At 37.0% G+C, this 19,616-nt stretch overlaps 2 protein-coding genes across 8 annotated transcripts in view; one reads left to right on the top strand and one right to left on the bottom strand.

Annotated features, from left to right (window-relative positions):
• CEP290 (centrosomal protein 290) overlaps window positions 1–19,616 on the top strand; it is a 163,689-nt gene that overhangs the window by 92,266 nt on the left and 51,807 nt on the right. Inside the window, exons 57-58 of one of the 4 annotated variants that reach the window (XM_063615135.1) lie at window positions 921–1,043; window positions 18,124–18,177. In XM_063615135.1, coding sequence (XP_063471205.1) covers window positions 921–1,043; window positions 18,124–18,177 — 177 coding nt within the window. Of the gene's footprint in view, window positions 1–920; window positions 1,786–14,647; window positions 14,885–18,123; window positions 18,178–19,616 lie in introns of those variants that run through there. The other 3 variants (XM_063615136.1, XM_055235766.2, XM_055235771.1) reach the window with 3 other exon arrangements.
• On the bottom strand, window positions 171–14,827 carry RLIG1 (RNA 5'-phosphate and 3'-OH ligase 1). Of its 4 annotated transcripts, none has more exons than XM_055235775.2 (7): window positions 14,560–14,827; window positions 10,023–10,140; window positions 7,387–7,482; window positions 6,597–6,713; window positions 4,584–4,781; window positions 3,367–3,536; window positions 171–2,110 (listed from the first exon to the last, which is right to left on the bottom strand). In XM_055235775.2, the coding sequence occupies exons 1-7, from the start codon at window positions 14,647–14,649 to the stop codon at window positions 1,922–1,924; spliced, it is 978 nt and encodes a 325-aa protein (XP_055091750.1). In that variant the 5' UTR covers window positions 14,650–14,827; the 3' UTR covers window positions 171–1,921. The 4 variants fall into 4 exon arrangements, with proteins under 4 accessions (XP_055091750.1, XP_055091751.1, XP_063471210.1 ...); XM_055235776.2 differs by lacking the exon at window positions 14,560–14,827 and adding an exon at window positions 14,226–14,416; XM_063615140.1 differs by lacking the exon at window positions 6,597–6,713 and having other exon boundaries at window positions 14,560–14,799.

The raw sequence follows: 19,616 nt of genomic DNA, 5'->3' as shown, positions 1-19,616 counted from the left end.
ACAGCTGTTGAAAACTATTTTCATTACCATCTTTAAGTACGTATCCTAAAAAATTCAGTAATAACATCTTATATTTGACCTTTATATTGCAAAGTTAATTATGTTCATTTGACTATTCCTAACATATTTATTAAATAAAAGCTAACAAAAAATTCAGACTCAACATAGGATTAAGTAGTAAATTTGTTTTTTAATTGTAACAAATATATGCCATTAGCATGTTCTTAAGTTTTGGGTCACATTGGCAACAGTGTCTTTAGTTTTTTTTGAAATTCTTTTCAGGAATCCTAAGGTTATAGTTCCCTTAAAAAAATATTTGCTATGTTTTACCTCTTTTAAGACTGTAAACAGGACAAAAAGGCATGGATATGAGAATTAGCTAGTGATCACTGGCTATTCTAAATAGTCACTAAGGCTTGAATTGTCTCTTCACCAGATGCCTAATTGTCAGAAGTCCCAAAGGTTTCCCTGATCATATTAATAACTTTATAAAAAGTTGATCATTATTCATTAAATATTAGATATTTGTAAGGAAAATATAAATGAAGTCTAAACCAAAACTCTTAACCAGACTAACTTCAATGTTATGAATCACAAAATCTTTTTGATTGATTACTCTATTGAGAGGATCTTACATGCTTTTCGAGAAAGATTAAGTCCCACTGTAAGAGATGATAAATTTTAGTCAAAGACTAGAACACAACTTACGGAATAGATAACTGGACTTGACAGTTAACAACTTAGTTATTTACACTGTACAATGGAACAAAGAAAAATCTTAATTCTTCTGCCTTTATTGCTGTATTCGACCATTCAGGAATACTTTGGCATTCATATTTACAATTAATTAAATCTCTTAGTTCAAACCTAAAATATGTATATTTCCTATATGCAACTTTTAAAGATAATGTTTCTATTAGGAGGAAATAAAAAAGCTGAAAAAAGAACTGGAAAATTTTGATCCTTCATTTTTTGAAGAAATTGAAGATCTTAAGTATAATTACAAGGAAGAAGTGAAGAAGAATATTCTCTTGGAAGAGAAGGTAAAAAAACTTTCAGAACAATTAGGAGTTGAATTAACTAGCCCTGTTGCTGCTTCTGAAGAGTTTGAAGATGAAGAAGAAAGTCCTGTTATCTTCCCCATTTACTAAAGGTCACCTATAAACTTTGTTTCATTTAACTATTTATTAACTTTATAAGTTAAAATATACTTGGAAATAAGCAGTTCTCTGAACTGTAGTATTTCCTTCTCACTACCTTGTACCTTTATACTTAGATTGGAATTCTTAATGAAAAAAATTATATGAAATTTTCAGCTTATTATAAAAGTAAAGTATATACTTGAAGACTTGTTATGGCCATCAAATAGGCAATGAGCTCTGGTGAATTTCTCTACATTCATAATGTTTTAAGTTTTTTAAAGAATATGAGGGCAAATTCAGCAATTTTAATATTTAAAATTGGAGTTTATGTATACTTATTTATACATGTTAAGATTCTCAAATCCTATGATATATATACAGATGTAGACATACACACATATAGGTTATGAGGTTGAGCCGTATGTTTTGTTAAATATCTAGCAAAATTAAATTGAGCTTAAACTATTTAATTTTGAAAATTAGTGACATTAAATTGTTGTCTTTAAATTACCACTTAGTTATAGTGGAGAGAATCCAGCCTTTGTAGAAGCTTAGGAGCTTAGCTTACTATTACTTATGTTTTTATGGCTAGAGATTAAAATTAATTTGCTGGTTTTTAATAAAATTTTGAATAGGTACTTGATACTGGAAAATTCATTTCTTCACAAATGGTAGAAAACATATTGATGTTTCATAATGAACAGGAACCTTAAGATATTTTTAAATATGGTAGAATGTTCAAGATTAGAATATAATGATAAACTAATTTTATTTGCATTTTATACATCAAATATTATATCTTTGAGTCTGGCAAATTTCTGATTATCTATTTTTAAAAAATGATTAAACAAACACTTAATATCAAAGGCAGAGTCACATTTGTTCAGGTTCATGTTGATAATAACTGGTCTTGAATTCATGTAAGTATCTGGAATTGGCCAGCATAAGCCAAGATGATGGCGATGGACCTGGAAAGAGAAAAAAGGTATTAGCTTTAGCATACAGATACTATCTTCATTCACTTAAAAATATTTATTTTGAGTGCCTACTGTCTGCCAGGTACTGTGTAAGACTCCACTTTATCTTACTGTTTTTTTTTTCATAGCTGTTCTTCTCCTGACATATTACATATTTGTTTATTGTCTATCTTCCCCATTAGAATGTGAGCTTCATGAAGGCAGACACCTTGTTTTGTTGACTGTATGTCCAGCATCTGGAAACATGCCAGGAACATTAACAGGGGCTCCATAAAATGTTATGAATCATAGAGCCCGTTGCTGAGTACAGACTAGCTACCTGAAAAATGTGGGCAAGGAGGCATTCTAATTGAAAGGAATGTTATATGATAGAATGGAGTTTTTTGCTCTAATTGCAATCATGTCAATATGGTTACAGCAACCACAATGTGAATATGTTTGCGGAGGCAGAGGTGGAGAGCAGTTCTGGGAAATTAAGCAGGGGCCAGATCATGAATATTTAATATAACTAAACAGATTTATGCAGGAAAGTAATATGCTCATTCGTTTGTGAAGAATGGAGAGGACAGGGCTAAAACTGAAAGATACTATTTTTGAAGGGTGATATGATACTTAAAGCATGAATCTTGGCTTAAATTAAAATTAACGGTTGGGAAGAAGTACATAGATTAGAACTGTTAGGAATTGATAACTGGATGTATGAAGTAATGAAAAGGGGTTAAAATTAATATCCAAGTTTTTACTTCAGTGAATTATGTGGAGTCAGAGAGTTACAACTAGGCCCAGTTTTGAATATTATGAATTTCAAGTACCTGTGAGAAATCAAATAGACAAGTCCAGGAGACAGAAAGGGAACAAAGTATAAGATAATTCATTCTGTATATATCAACTGTTACCTTGGCACTCTTTTTACTCAACAGATTCTACACTCAAGTCTGGGAGATGCTAAGTTAAGTTAGTACAAGATGTCTCAGACAGCACTACTGTGCAACATGAATTTCCACGCAGGGGATATATAGTATCACTTTAATTCTGAAGCACACCTGTTACGATCAATGCCTCACACAATACACACTGAGAAGCACTGTTTTACCTCTTAAAAAATGGTGGTACATGAGATGAGAAAATTAAATTTCTTTACTGCAAATAAGAATTGCTGCCATTTGTAGAGAGAATTTTAGTATCACTTCTACTATGTTGTAGGAATATAAGATGACATACCCCACCGGAGCTATTTTTGCCATTACCTTTATTAAACAGCCATCACTGCAATGCCATACTATTCCTTCAATTTTACCCTCTTTGCAACCTTCAAACCAGGACAAGAGATCCTTGTGCTTCAATGAAGGTAGATTTCTTATTTGAAATGCTCCATGTGGTATAAGAAGATGTAATGGATGTTTCTTGCTCCCTAACCCTAAGTGGGAAAATTTGCCATTAGCCATATTCATTTAAAGGAACTTTCAGAAAGAACTAGAAAATGTACCTCTTCAAATAAAGTCTTTTGAAACACTTAGGAATAAAGGTAGAAAGGCTGGTTGGTTTCTTTAAAAAGAATATAACCCAGTGCACTGGCACCTTATTCCAGTAACTCTAAATTCCACCTTGGTGTACTCTTCACTAGGGTTCAGCAAACTATGACCTGCAGGCCAAAAGTCTAGACAGATGATACCTTTTTTTGTAAATAGTTTTCCATGAACACAGCCGCACCCACTCATGTAAGTACTGTCTGTAGCTCCTTTCAGAAGAGTGGCCCACAAAACTTAAAATACCTACTCTGGCATTTTGCAGAAAAAGTCTACCAACCTTTGGTACCAGTGTGGCACTGGCCACATTCAGCTATTCTTCAACATTTGCCAAACAGCTGCACTGTATCTCTGATAACTTGTCTAATTACCATCTTAGCTTCTTTACACCTAGCATTCTACTTTTGATCTCTATATAGGATTTTCCTATTTATTATAGCTTTAGCATCCTTAGGTCTGTCTTCCCATCCCTTTGTCAGCAAGGTGTAACCCATAGTGCTCTCAGTACTTACACTCAATTCATCATGATATATATTTTGATACTTAACATGGTATTCATTGCCAATTCTTTACTTACTTTATACCGTTGGCTATTTAAATTGATGCTATAATAACAATGAAAAGTGCATTTTCATCAATCGACTCAACTCACCTGAATTTTTAAAAGCAAGGGGGTTACAACTGAGTCATTACTTTTCATACATAGTTGTGTAATATTATTACAGGAAAGAATGAGGATAAAAATCAACCTTTTGGATTAATAAAATGGTTTCATTTCTCCGCAAATGTAAAGTTAACAGAAATGGATATAATCCTAGGAAACTAACTCAAATTTGATAGTCATTTCTTTAGTGTGTGTATGTTTTTTAAGTTGACCTAGAAAGTTCTCTTTATAAATGTCAGTTACAATAACTGAACAAGAAAAAGTCTTCACTCACCATATGGGTTTCCATTGATATTTGTTCCTATGAGCTCCAGTGTTTGTTCTAAGAGATCTGAAAGTGGCACTGCACTAATTTCCAAAAGTCCAGAATCATCAGGATGATGTTTTAGTACCAGGGCAATTTCAAATTCATAATTAACTACAGAGGAATGCCAGCAATACTGTTTGTTGTTTTTCTCTACTGGTACCCAACCTATCATATAAAGAAGAAAATTATTTGTTATTAGATTGTTTTTCTTTGGATTGACACTATAGGTAATTTCTATTTTTGTGGTAAATTTCCCATGTTTTCTGGGTGTCTATCACAAAGAGATATTACTTTAAAATTCAGTGGGAAAGTTAACAGTTTATTACTTTTTTAAAAATCATAAGGGTTCATTTTTTATTCTGTAGAATTAACCTGTTATTCACTACACAGCACCTAGCATTCTCTTCCTAGAAAATTCACCCTTATTCAGTAAGAACTGAGCATTATTCTAAGACACAGCACTCAAAATTTTTTATATAAAATAAGTTTTCTCTCTACCTTCTCTCAAGCTTCAGGGACAATGGACATAATGCAGTAAGTGTTCCAAGTTTATTAAAATGTTCCAGTATATACCGAACAATTTACTGATGCCACGTTTATTGCTATTACCCTTCTCATTCTTATTGCCAGAATTGGCTCCCTTCATTACACTAGATTACTGTAATAACTTCTTTGCTGGTCACCTAGCCTCCAGTGAACTCCAACCCACTTTTATCATAGTTCTATTTCTAAAATTTAAATTTGCTTTTGCTGTACCACTGATTAAAAATCATTATCTTCAGGATAAACTTCAAACTCCTTTAGATAGAATAAAAGGGCCTTTCCGATCTGAGCCCTGGCCTCAACTTTTACAGCCGCTTCATGATGTCATATACCCTGAACATTCTAGCTGCAATAAAGTGTTATATAAAATATCCAAAATACCCCATGCCCTCTCCTCTTCCTGGGAGTTTGCCTAAACTGATCTTCCCTCTTCCTTGTCAGCTGAATTCCTGGTCCTTAAGCTTCAGTACAGATGTCTGCTCCTCTTGGGAGCCTCCACTAACCACAAGCTGAATGAGGAATTCCTCCTCTTTTCTCCAGTGGTACCTGATGTATTCATTCCTGTTAGTTCTTAAATCATACTATTATTGGTTGATTTCTCCCAATGTCTAATTAAAGATCATTGAGGACAAGGGTTCTGACCTTCATTTTTGTATTACCAGAAACTAAGAGGACTTTGCACATAATGGGCACTCAAGACATGCCAGTTGAGAACCTATAACCTTAATCTGGGATATCTTCCTATTCAGCATACCTTTGCAAAATTTTCCCATCCCTAATCTAAAGGTATAGCCACTTCTTAAATCTCATTTCAGACTAGATCATCTCATCTATCCTGACAAGAACTTGGAAGCTATTCCCTCTTCTTTTGTTTTTTTTTTTTTTGAGACAAGGTCACAGTCCAACACTCAGGCTAGAGTGCAGTAGCACGATCATGGTTCACTGCAGTCTCAACTTCCAGGGCTTAGGTGTTTCCCACATTAGTCTCCCAAGTAGCTGAGACTACAGGCGCACAATGCCATGCCCAACTAACTTTTTGTAATTTTTGTAGAGACAGGGTTTTGCCATGTTGCCCAGGTTGGTCTTAAAACTCCTAGGCTCAAGCAATCCACCCACCTCAGCCTCCCAAAGTGCTGGGATTACAGGTGTGATCACTGCACCTGGCATCAAGGCTATTCTCTTTTGACGCTTTATTGTCACAGACTACAGCTAGTAAAAAATGGCCGTCTTAGAAAAGATTATAAACCTAAGAGGACATTCTTGATATGAAACATCTTTGATATAAAATGTAGGACTTTACATAAATTTGATTCAGAAATTCTGTGCTATATATATTAATGAAGAACCAGATTAAAATGCTGTAATTTCTGATTGAATGGATATTTTGATCATTTTACTAGTAAACACAAAACTGCACTAGAAGAGATATCATGATACCAGGAATGTGTCCATTTTCATCAGGCACTGGGTTCCCATTTATTTGTTCTATTTCCTTTGCTGGTATCCAGCACTCTGGAGCTAGTTTGAAGTCCTCCTCAACATTCCAAAAAAATTCTAAAAGATATTAAAAAGATAATATTGTATGTGGTGATACTTAAAAAATGTAAAATACTAAACAGACTCAAAATGGGAACAGCTACTAAAACCTCATAATATCAGGTGTGATATAATTATTCTCCGTTCATTATCACCACAACGTGACTGTACTTAAGATTAGGGTACTAACAATTTAAATATTCAATTTCATATACGCCATTTGTATACAGTATTTAACAGTCGAACTAAAGTAACCATATTCCATTATTAGATTTATGAATTTTTAATATACTATGAATACAAATATAAACATAAATACATGAATGCATAGATATACAATGAGTGTATCTACTACAGATATTTAAAAGCATTTTAATAATTAAAAATATTAATTTCCCGAGATTTGTACTTGATTTATAAAATTACATATTTGTCTCTTACACAAAATGTGTCACTCATTTCAATATGCAGTAATTTGTATGTTTTAATAGACTCATAAAGAAGAGTGACAAATATGAAAATATTTTACAATATTTTTCAATAATATCCTTTTATATATAAAAGTATTCAATTATAGTTTTCCTAAATTGCTTAAATTATACAGAAAGATATAATGTACAGAAATACCATAGCAATAAATATGCCACAAATTTCAGCTATTTAAACATGAAAAGTTAAAAAAAAAACTAACCTTTTGGGTTTTCTTTTGAATGTAGAAAGTTTTTAAATCTTTTTTCAGCTTGTTTGTTGGGTTTTCTATCTAGTCGAGCCCAAAGGTATGGCTGATCTAAACAAGTAATAACAAAAGGAAAAGTATGACGCAAACAAAACTTATCTTGAAAGACATTTCAGAATACAGTTTGTCAATAAACAGGAGGCTAATTTCTCAAGACAAAGGAAAATATGCAGTCTAAGAATATATACCTCCTAGCAGTACCTGATGCTATGAGAAGACTATTTCTCTGGTTAAAGAATGAAGCGGATGAGACAAAAAGTAAATATATGATCTTTTTTATAAGGACACTGCATAGTCATATTGTATGAGTAAGCAGCATTTATGGGCAACTGAAGCTACCTCTACAAAATGGAAACATAACCAGATAACTGTATTCACCCCACCCCTCCCCCCCAAATATAACACTGTGCTGTAAGGGTTAATTCTGACACATCTGGAATCAGGCTGAGCTGTTTTGCATGGCACTGACCCCTCATCAAGGCATGAAAATACTAATAATGTTGATTTGTACTCATGGATCTGAGGAGTTGCAGGACACTGTGCTAGTATTCTTTATTGGTAGGAGTGAGACTGATAGCTTGGTCTGAGAACCCTGGAGGGCTCTGCTGTTGAAGCTGGTTACTTAGCATCAAGATGCCTACCTACGTGACCAGTAAAAATATAAAAATCCCCAGCTGTGAGTCCATTTTGCATTCCCTGGTTCCAAGCTGTTTGCCTGCACACATAAGTGGTTCCTGATCTAAGAAAATGTGTCCTGCCAAGGCCCTAAAGCAGGGAACAATAGTAGCTTTTACTTGGCCTCTCCATACTCCTTACTGTGAGACAGTCCTTGGCTATAATACACATCTTTACTTTTAATGCCTTAGTAGTAATAATTTAGTAGTAATAAATGTGGATTTGTAAGCATTGTCACTCTGGGTTCTGTGACTTGACTTTAGCAGTTAAATTCTAACCCAGTTTGCCATCCTCATGCATAATGATACACACTATAGTTTCTTAATAGACATCAGAGTCTGAAAAGTCTTTTACAGTTTTCTCAAATATACAAATCCAAGGTTTATAAAGAAACTGCTGTACAGTGGTCCAAATATTCTGAACTACTTATTAGCTATCCAGATAAATAATATGAAGAACCAGATTAAAACGGTATTATCATTTCTGGTTCAATGGACCTTTTGTTTCTTTTTAACCAGTAAACATAAAAAATGCAATTCATTTACATCCATTAGAATGGCTACTATCAAAAAACAAAAACAAAAATCCAAACAGAAAAAAGCAGAAAATAAGTGCTGGTGAGGAAATTGAAAAACTGGAACCTTTGTGCACCGTTGGTAGAAATGTAAATGGCTGCAGCCACTATGCAAAACAGTACAGTGGCTCCCCAAAAACTAGAATTTCCATATCATCCAGTAATTCCACTTCTGTGGAAGCACAGCCTCAGATACCTGTTCATGCCTGTTTACAGTGGCATTATTCGCAAGAGTCAAAAGATGAAAGCAACCCAACTGTCCACCAATGGTTGACTGGATAAACAAGATGTGCTAGATACATGCAATGGAATATTACTCAGCTTTAAAAATAAAATTCTGATACATGCAACCAACATGAATGAACCTTAAGGACATTATGCTAAGTGAAATAAGCCAGTCACTAAAAATAAACACTGTATGATTCTACTTATATGAAATACCTAGAGTGGTCAAATTCATAGAGACAGTAGAGTGCTGGTTACAAGGGGCTGGTGGTGGGAGAACAAGGAGTTGTTGTTTCACGAGTAGCATTTCAGTTTTATAAGATGAAAACAATTCTTGAGATGGAAGGTGATGATAGTAGCACAACAATGTAAACATACTTAATGCCACTGAACTGCATACTTAAAAATGGTTAAGATGGCAAATATTATGTATGCTTTAGCCCAGTTATTTTACTGCATTTCAGAATAAATTTCCTGATACAAGGAATGTGTCCAGATGTCCATTTAATGCCCCAGGAATGTGTCCAGAGCTATCTTTTTCTGGAAGTGAGAGGTAATCTCACCATCCAAAAATAATCGCAAAAAAAAATCTCTTTTCCATACATTTCTTCTTAAAATGACTGATAATTTCTATTTGCATTTCTACCTTTTAAACTACATTATAGTGAAATTAATTAGAGACACTGCCAAGAGGAATAAAGCCCCTGGAATCAGTGCAGGAAGAACAAGCTTAAGGGTCACACAAACATAGGTCCCATTGCCAGTTCAGCCATTCAGTCACTATTGGGTCTTGGACAAATTAAGTTTACTAAACCTCATTTTTATTGTCTGTGAAATGGAGAGGCTACTTGTACAAATTGGAGATAATATATATCAAGTACCATACTGCCTGGGACCTTAAGGGTATTAAGTAAATATTTTAGTTACCTTCCTTTTTTCCCCTAAGAAGAAAATACAATAATATAATAAGTAAACTGTAACAATTGTGACCTTTTTGTTTTGCTACTATACTTAGGTTTCCAAGGGTTTATGAAGAGCAAATGCCTCATTTCAGATAGACTGTAAAGTGATTAAGAAAAATAAGTAATATTTGTAGTAAATATTAGTTTTATTTTACCTTTATAGGTAGTAACATAACAACATGTTCCATCCACTTTTTCTGTTGGAATTGCACTGTATATATCTGCATCTAATGCCTTGTGACTTATAGTTTCAGTTGCCAAAACTTTAAATGGCTTAAAAAAAGAGAGAGAGAAAACCGGTTTAAGATAGATAGCCTCAATGTCTTTGCACACATGCTCACCTGAAATCTTCTTAATTTCATTAGTTTTAAGGGATGATCTCCGGTTCATCTTTCAGAATGATTTAAAAATATTTATTCTGTGAAGTTCCGAATTGTTCCCTCCCTTCTGTGCTATCACAGCAACATCTGATTTTCTACACAATTCTGTAATTATTTACGTTTCTTTATCCACCTCTGTTCTTTGCAACGCTGCATCCCTAGCACAGGCATTCAGTATATTTAATCATATACCTGCAATTATTTACTAAATGCCTAAGATTAAGCATTGTCTTCAGCACTGGAAATACAGAGGTGAACAAAAAAGTACCTGCCTTGGGTGAAACTTGCATTTTAATGAGGGAGACAAAAGAAGCACAACGCATAATATAATGTTAGCTATGACAAGCAAGTGCTAAAAACAAATGGGTAAAGGAAAGAGGGAGGAGGTGCTATTTTCGATATGGTGGAAAGGGAAACTTTGAGGAGGCAACCTTTAACCAAATTTGAAGCAAAGGAATACCATGTAAATATCTGAGGAAAAAAACAAAAGGTAAGGTTTCTTGATGTGTCTGAAGAATGCAAGGCAGACACTGAGTCTGGATCTGTGTGAAGGTAAAACTAGATTGTATGTTTAATTAACTTAAACTTCGTAAGTGCTTCTGGTAGTTCAATACAAGTATCTTTCAATCATAATTTTCAGTTTTCCCAAGAGTCAATCTGCTCTTCAGTACATGAGACTTTCCCCTTTTTTTATAAGCACAAACATTTTTGTGATTTACAAAACTTGTTTTTTAATTAAGACTTGGTTCATAAGGAGTCTTAGCAAGGATGTGGTAATGTACTCCTGTCTCAGGTCACATTCTCAGGGAGCAGGCAAAAGAGATGGAAGATAGTTCATACTTTGTTTTTGCCTTTTTTAACCTTTTTTTTCCTTGCAAAGCTAATTGATGCTCATTATAGAAAATTTGTAAATGAAATATACAAAGGCATAAATCAATCACCCACGTCATCACCCTTCAAATGTATCACAAAGAACCTTTTGGCATAATTCTTGTCTCTTTTTCAGTGCATCTTTCTCAACATAATTGACATCAGTTTCTATTTGCTACCAAGAAGTTTCTTTAAGAGCCAAAATCAAATGATTTCTGGATTTACTTTTTTCATGTTTTTCCTCCTCAACTGCATGATAAACAACTGCTATTATAAGCACAGGCTGAAAAACTATGATTTTCATCCTTTTCATGAAGCAATTATCATTAGTATACCTTCATTGTCACAGAGCTTGCATCTCTGTCTAAACACAACAGATCACAGACTTTAAAAGCATCTTAATTTTCAGAACAATTTTATCCTTGATTCAGTTTTATATCCTAAAAATCTTCAGATGTATCATCATAAAGTTCAACAAATACTCTTAGGAAAATATATTATCTGCTTGAAAGGAAAGTTCACCCCCTGATGGTTTCCTACCATTAATAGTGATTTATATTAGACATGACAGTACTACAAACTTAAATTTCTGAGCTGTATCAGCTATGGTTTATTTACTTAAAAAATGTTCAAGATGGCAAAAGAAAAGTTGCCTCTATAAAACAAATCTCTTGACTCTTGGGTTAGGCTTCACTTTGACAACAGTTTTCTTCACAGTTACCTGACATCCCCATGTAGTCTGATGAATTGTTTACTTTGAAAGTTGTATTCAGGAGTCTATGTTGATCTAAAAATCTTTGTGGTAACTCATTCAACAAAGTTTGAGCATCTAGTTTGTGATCGGCCTTGTCCTAGACTATGCAAGCAGAATATAAAAAAGGAGTAAAACCTGCTGGCATCACCTCTTAGGCGAGACCTCATATTAGCACTCCTATAAATACAGCCCCGCTGATAGCACAAGCTGGCCCACTATGCCATCTTAGAGATGTTATACCACATACTTCAGAACCATTTTAGTTCTATGTCTTTGCACCATGAGTACTCAAGATTTGAGGCTGATTTTGCTTTCTTCATGTTTTTCCCCTAACAATTTTCATTGTTAAAACTACTAAGAATCACTTGCCTTTTGTTTTTCCTTTGAGTTTGTTTGCTTTGAGAGTACTCACTTTTTGTACCTTTCAGCTTTATCAGTAGTGAGCTGTTTACATATTTAATTTATGGTTTTTCTACTGTCAGGAAGAAGAAGGGCACCAAGGATGAGGAAAAGACAGTTTCTTGGGTTCCTACTAACTTTTTATCTATAATTCATTTTCATTTCTGAAAAAGACTTATGCCACTTCTATAGTCTGTATCTGAAGTAGCATCATCTTACAAAATGAAACAACGCTGTACAATATAAACATACTGCTATGTGTGAGCTTAAGACTAATGCACTATTGCAAACAGGTAAACTAAGAAATTAGCCCCTTCTAGTACCGATTCAATACTTTTAAAATATAATCATCTAGTAGGGATTCAGTACTTTAAAAATACAACTGGTTTTCACTAACTTATGATGCTGGTTTCAAAGGATATCAATTTAACCCAGGGTAGTAGAGCCACAGGGTCTGGTCCAATAGCAGTGTGGGTGTATCTAAATTTATCAAAGATCCTATGGGGGGGGGAAGACTACTCTGCCCCATGGAGCTCCTGATGAGTATAAACATTCCTTCCATAAAAATCAATCATCTGCTCTTTGCTATCGACATATCCAAAGGACAACACGAGACACTGAGGGGTACACAAAGTTCTCCTTCTCCACCTGTCATAAAAGGCTTTAGACTATTAATGGAAAAACAAGGTACGTGTATTAAAATAGGGAATATCAATTGAGTGGCCCTCTACAATTTCTGGGTAGCGGAAATCACTGAAATGGCTAAGTTGATTTAAGATTTTATGGAGAAGAACTGACTTGAAAAATTAAAAACACTCTAGAGGTGATCCAGAGTGAACAGTCTGAGCAAAAATATGAGACAGGATTGTGGTTGATATGTTCACAAGATGAAATAGACGGTTAAAACAGAGAATCCACTTTAAGGACGATGGAAGGTAGATTGAGCCTCATTACTGGGAGGCCCTGAATTATAATTAAGAATGTGGATGCTATGCTATGTAAACGATATTGTAAGCTGTTCTTAACTGCAGAGAGGTAAGAGAAGGGGCTGCTTATTTTCCCTGGTGGAGAATACTTTTACAAACTACTCCCCTCTAACATACGAAGTTGAAAATCACAGTAGAGTGAAATACTAAAACATGATAATGTTTCATATGGATTACATTTGTTACAGCTAAAAAAAAAAAAAAAAAGCCAATTACTGCTACAAACTGAGTAATAACTGTGGTATTTTGACGAGGAAAGAACATGGTGATGATCAGTCTGAGTGGCAAGTAAGACCAATTAGGTGGTGCAATGAGCAGGACATGAAATATTAACTGTAACAGCTGTGACAGCAATAGAAAGCATGAAAAGATCAGATGCTATAAGGTAAAAAGCATCAAAGTGAATGGAAAACTGGCATGAAATGATTCCAGGGTTCATTCTTTAATTCAACAAATATTTATCCAGTGCCTACCACGTGCCAGGTCCTAGAAGCTGGGAGTAAAGATAACAGGGCAATCCTTGCCTTAAACAAGTTTTAGTCTAGAAGACGAGAAAGCCAGTGCCAATGATGAAACTCAAGTGAGACGGATTTCCAATGGACATGTTGGTTTTGTTTGAAATCAGCAAAGTTGGGAAGCACCCAACTAATCACTGGGGATTCTACTGATCAAAGACTACAACGTTTTATAGTACAATATGAAAAAATTACCCAAATATAGGTTACTCACTAGCATTTACCGAGGGCACACTATGGAAAACACGTTGCTGCAATAGAAAACCTTGAGAACACCAAAGTCAGAATAAATTAAGTAATTACTGGTAATATGAGGTGTGAACTTCAGTGACCTAATTAGGCTACTGTCAACACCGCCACTGGTTCGGACAGAACAGGTAAAGCAAGTCTTCTAATATCTACCCTTTCTTACTGCACTCTTGAAAAGTAGTAAAGCTCGGACTGTGGCAATTACCTGATTAGGGGGTTTCCCCAAAAGGTGCTGACCTGAAAAGAAAGGGACATGCTGTGGATGTGGGTTATCCATTTCCCTGCGAGGACAAGTTTGAATCTCCTGATAAGGAAAGTTCTTTCGCAAATTCCCTCCCTCACAACTAAGAAAAGTACAAGAACCTGGAGCTCAGGGCGTACGAACTCCCACCCCAGACCTCCCCGGCGAAACCTACAGAGGCTCCTGGCCTGCAGGGCAGTTCTAACGCGCCCAGCCGCCCTCGCCGGGTTCGCACTGAGCCAGCGCCGCGGGGAGGAGCCCACGCGGGCCGCCAAGCCTGCCCGGCGCTCCTCCGTACCTGATGCTCCCTTTTGGAGGAAGGTTCCTCTTTCACCTCCGTCACAAACACACACGGCATTTTCCGCTGCACGGAGCCCAAGCGCTTCATGATGAGCACAACAAGCAGTGCGAATGGAGGGCGCGCTTTCGAGCGGCGCCCGGTCCAGTCGTGGAGAAGCCCTGCAGCAGTCACCCTCGGAGCTCAGGCCACTCACACTCCGCGCCCAGCCACCGCGGCTGCGCCCCAACTACCAAGCCCAGCGAGGGGCGGGATCACCCGTCCAGAAGCGGCTTCCTGGCCGCGGCGCCTTCTGGGAGTTGTAGTGCAGAAGCTGAGGCACCTGGTGCGTTCCCACGTGCGTCCTCCGCCCCCCACCTCTGTTTTAATAACCGTGGGGGGGAAAAAAAAAAAAAAATGTGTTTCCCGAACGTGTGTACTTAGCAATACCTAGTAACCAATGATTTTGTTGGAAATTAAATAAGATCAAGTTATAAGCAATGAACATTTCAGATGTCGATTTAACACAGTTCCAATGGAAACTACTTGCCTGTTATCTTTAGTTTGTGGGGGAAGCACTGTAGAAGTTTAGAAATAGCTAGAGACATCCCCAGTTCCCAAGCAGAATGAAAACTGCCTTTCCGGTAAGACTATCAGAAAACCCTATAATAAAACACCTGGGATCAAAAAAAAGTTATCGTTTGAACTACGCGTTATTGTGCAGCATAACATGGTCGAAACCGTTCTGATGTTCTTTTCGGAGTGAGTGCGAAATTTCAGCCTTAGACTAATCCAAAAGTACAGGAATACCTACAACCAGATTTCATTCTCAAGTTTTTCATAGCAATCTTGTTTAATTAAAGGTGAGCTCCAACAGCCCAAATGGCTTGAGTAATGGTAGTCAATCAACTGCGAGCTAAAAACAGCTTTAACTTACTGCTCAAAAGAATATTTTGAGGGTAAGTGATAAGATGGACAATGACTAAATAAAATAAATACTAAATATTCAGGAATAGTAACCTTTCCATCTCATTGCATGTAGTAGTTCCTAGCCTGAAGTTGTAGGGAAATTTTGAATTTACTGCCATCCTTTATGGGCTTGGACTAGGCCCAGGTCTCATTTCTTTGTCTTATCTGCTTGTACACAACTGCCAACATGTTACTGACTTAGCCCTTGGAAAAATTAAACAACTGTATCTCACTTAGAGGTATCTAACTAGTAAGGGGGTTCTCAAAGAATAAAACATCTCCTTTAAAAAGTTCACAGTTATATTGAATACTGACAGTGAAAAAAAATAAAATTTAAAAAAAGTTCACAGTTTTTTTATTGCTGGATTCAGAGGGGAGGGAGGAAGAAAGAGATTTGCCATTTCAAAGTGTTTACTTTCTTTTCTACTATCTTTTTCTCACAGGAAAACACAAAAAGTTCTCCCACATCACACCCCGCCCACATTTATCAAAAAAGAAAACACCTGATGCTGGCTGTGTGCTGTTGGGACCAGAAACTTTTTAGCATTTTATACTCGAGTGCCAGTGACTTCTTTGCTCCTTCAGAGGCATTCTAAAAAGCGGCTTGTTTCACGAATCTCAAAGAGACAACAACTTTCACAACTATCAACTGTCACCTCCCAAACTGCCACAGAACCTTTTAAGTCCAACATTCTGTCATTTGTGGGAAATACTCATCTTCTAAAACACACTCTACTTATTCTTTGAATAGTAGTTGCAAAGCTAGTCATGTCTCAGGAAGCACTTTCTATTTCCAAAACTTTGGTTTCATCAGTACCTGGAGCAAAGCTTCTGGCAGAAACACAAATCCTCATCAGGAGAGAGGCACAGGATCAATTCACGGTTAGAAACTGGACTCCTGCTCTGATGGGTAGCAGCCAAGTGGGCAATAACTTTGCCCAATTCTCATAATTCTGAAAGGTCACCAAGGAGTTGCTACCAGCCACTGTACTTAAAGTGGTATCACAGGATTACAAAATAGAAGAAAGTCTTTCTTCTCTAATATGTTAGTGCTCTAGTAAGCACCAAAGATGAAAGACACGCAATGTGAGCCTGCTTTGGCCAACACAAAATACTTACAGAATTTTCAGGCCTACTCCCAGCCCTGGAGACGAATTTCCCATCATTCTTCATTACAGTAATCATCCTCATAGGGCAGTAATAGCTTTTTTTTTTTAGACGGAGTCTTGCTTTATCACCCAAGCTGGAGTGAAGTGGCACAACCTTGGCTCACTGCAACCTCCACCTCTTGGGTTCAAGCGATTCTCCTGCCTCAGCCTCCTGAGTAGCTGGGATTACAGGCATGTGCCACCACGCCCGGCTAGGTTTTGTATTTTTTTTTAGTAGAGACAGGGTTTCATCATGTTGGTCAGGCTGGTCTTGAACCCCTGACCTCATGATCCGCCCACCTCTGCCTCCCAAAGTGCTAGGATTACAGGTGTGAGCCACCACGCCTGGCCGTAATAGCTTTTTTTTTTTTTTTTTAAGACCAGAATGAAATTCACAACAGTAAAGAATAGAACTGAAGAGAATAAGGAAAAGAAAAAAGGGGGTGAGGGAGAAGGAAAAGAAAAGAGAGTTTAAAAAGATAGAGAAGGTAAGATTCCAGGCATTCTAAAGACTACCAAAATGTACAGATCTATTTTATGTGCTCTGCAATGACAAAAAAAAAATCCCATATGAGTTTGACCTGTTTTTGCTGTGTCTACTGGAATGTAGCTGTTTGCACCTAACTTCAAGAAGTAAACACTTTTTTTCAGACTTTCTCCTTTGTAAAACAGGAATTCTCACAATGGCTTTAATCATGATGTTACATGTAACATGCAATAATAGTGTTTGGTAAGAATATTTGAAAACAGTCCAATGAAGCTACAAGTTCGCAGGTGTAGACAGTGTTTATCTGGAGGCAAAACCCACTTAAAATATTTCTTAGGGATGTTTCTCCCAGTAGTTTAAGTACTTACTTCATGGGTGCTTTGTTCTAGAGTTAGAAGGTAGGGCAAAACAAAATGTAGTTATATTTTTCTATGTATCTTTGCCAATATTTTCAAGGGTTTAGCCAAATCTTTATTCTCTACTTCATTTACCTCTCACACTACCTCGTTTTTTTAATTATGTTCAATTTACATTTAAAAACTTTTTTCTAAATTTTAGTTTATTTTACATATCAGATTTTTATCCCAAAGCATTGTCTTCAAAAGTTCATAGCAGCTTATGTTTTTTACATAACCGAAGTGAGAATTCATATTTGTCTTAGTCTTTTACATTTCTAATTAAACATACATGACAATTTAAAAATATATTTTTATCTAGAGTAATCTGTGATTTTCATGTCACCTTTTATGTTATTTATTGATATGATTTGGCTGTGTCCCCACCCAAATCTCAACTTGAATCATATCTGTCAGAATTCCTATGTGTTGTGGGAAGGACCCAGGGGGAGGTAATTGAATCATGGGGGTGGGTCTTTCCCATGCTAATCTCATAGAAGTGAGTAAGTCTCACAAGATCTGATGGCTTTATCAGGGGTTTCCACTTCTGCTTCCTCCTCATTTTATCTTGCTGCAACCATGTAAGAAGTGCCTTTTACCTCCCACCATGATTCTGAGGCCTCTCCAGCCATGTAGAACTGTAAGTCCAATTAAACCTCTTTTTCTTCCCAGTCTTTATCAGCAGTGTGAAAGCAGACTAATACAGTAAATTGGTACTAGTAGAGTGGGGTGTTGCTGAAAAGATACCCAAAAATGTGGAAGTGACTTCGGAACTGGGTAACAGGCAGAGGTTGGAACAGTTTGGAGGGCTCAGAAAAGACAGGAAAATGTGAGAAAGTCTGAACCTCCTAGAGACTTGTTGAATGGCTTTGACAAAAATGCTGATAGTGATATGAACAATAAGGTCCAGGCTGAGGTGGTCTCAGATAGAGATGAGGAACTTGTTGGGAACTGGAGCAAAGGTGACTCTTGTTATGTTTTAGCAAAGAGACTGGCAGCATTTTGCCCCTGCCCTAGAGATTTGTGGAACTTTGAACTTGATAGAGATGATTTCAGGTATCTGGTGGAAGAAATTTCTAAGTAGCAAAGCATTCAAAAGATGACTTGGGTGCTGTTAAAAGCATTCCATTTTAAAAGGGAAACAGAGCATAAAAGTTCAGAAATTTGCAGCCTGATGATGCAGTAGAAAAGAAAAACCCATTTTTTGAGGAGAAATTCAAGCCAGCTGCAGAAATTTGTATAAGTAGCAAAGAGACTAATGTTAATCCCCAAGACCATAGGGAAAATGTCTCCAGGGTATGTCAGAGACCTTCACAGCAGCCCCTCCCATCACAGGCCCAGAGGCCCAGGAGGAAAAAGTGGTTTTATGGGCTAAGCCCAGGGTCCCCGTGCTGTCTGTAGCCTAGGCACTTGGTGCCCTGTGTCTCAGCCAATCTAGCCATGGCTGAAAGGGGCCAACATAGAGCTTCAGCTGTGGCTTCAGAGGATGCAAGCTCTAAGCCTTGGCAGCTTCCATGTGGTGTTGAGCCTGCAGGAGCACAGAAGGCAAGAATTGAGGTTTGGAAACCTCCACTTAGATTTCAGAAGATGTATGGAAATACCTGGATGCTCAGGTAAAAGTTTGCTGCAGAGGTAAGGGGTTCTCATGGAGAACCCCTGCTAGGGCAGTGTGGAAGGGAAATGTGGGCTGGAGCCCCCACACAGAGTCCCTCCTGGGGCACTGCCTAGTGGAGCTGTTAGAAGAGAGCCACCAACCTCCAAACCTCAGAATGGTAGCTCCGCTGACAGCTTGTGCCATGCACCTGGAAAAGCCACAGACACTTAATGCCAGCCTGTGAAAGCAGCCAGGAGGGGCTGTACCCTGAAAAGCCACAGGGGCAGAGCACCCAAGACCATGGGAACCCACCTTTTGCATCCACATGACCTGGATGTGAGACCTGGAGTCAAAGGAGATCATTTTGGAGCTTTAAAATTTGACTGCCCTGCTGGATTTAGGACATGCAGGGGGCCTGTAACTCCTTTGTTTTGGCCAATTTAGCCCACTTGCAGTGGCTTCACCAAATACCAGTACCCCCCACT

Source organism: Symphalangus syndactylus, chromosome 13 (genome assembly GCF_028878055.3).
Source record: "Symphalangus syndactylus isolate Jambi chromosome 13, NHGRI_mSymSyn1-v2.1_pri, whole genome shotgun sequence".
NCBI classification, from domain to species: Eukaryota; Metazoa; Chordata; class Mammalia; order Primates; family Hylobatidae; genus Symphalangus; species Symphalangus syndactylus.
The sequence above is the reverse complement of the archived record's forward strand: the minus strand, read 5'-3'. Positions and strand labels throughout refer to the sequence as shown.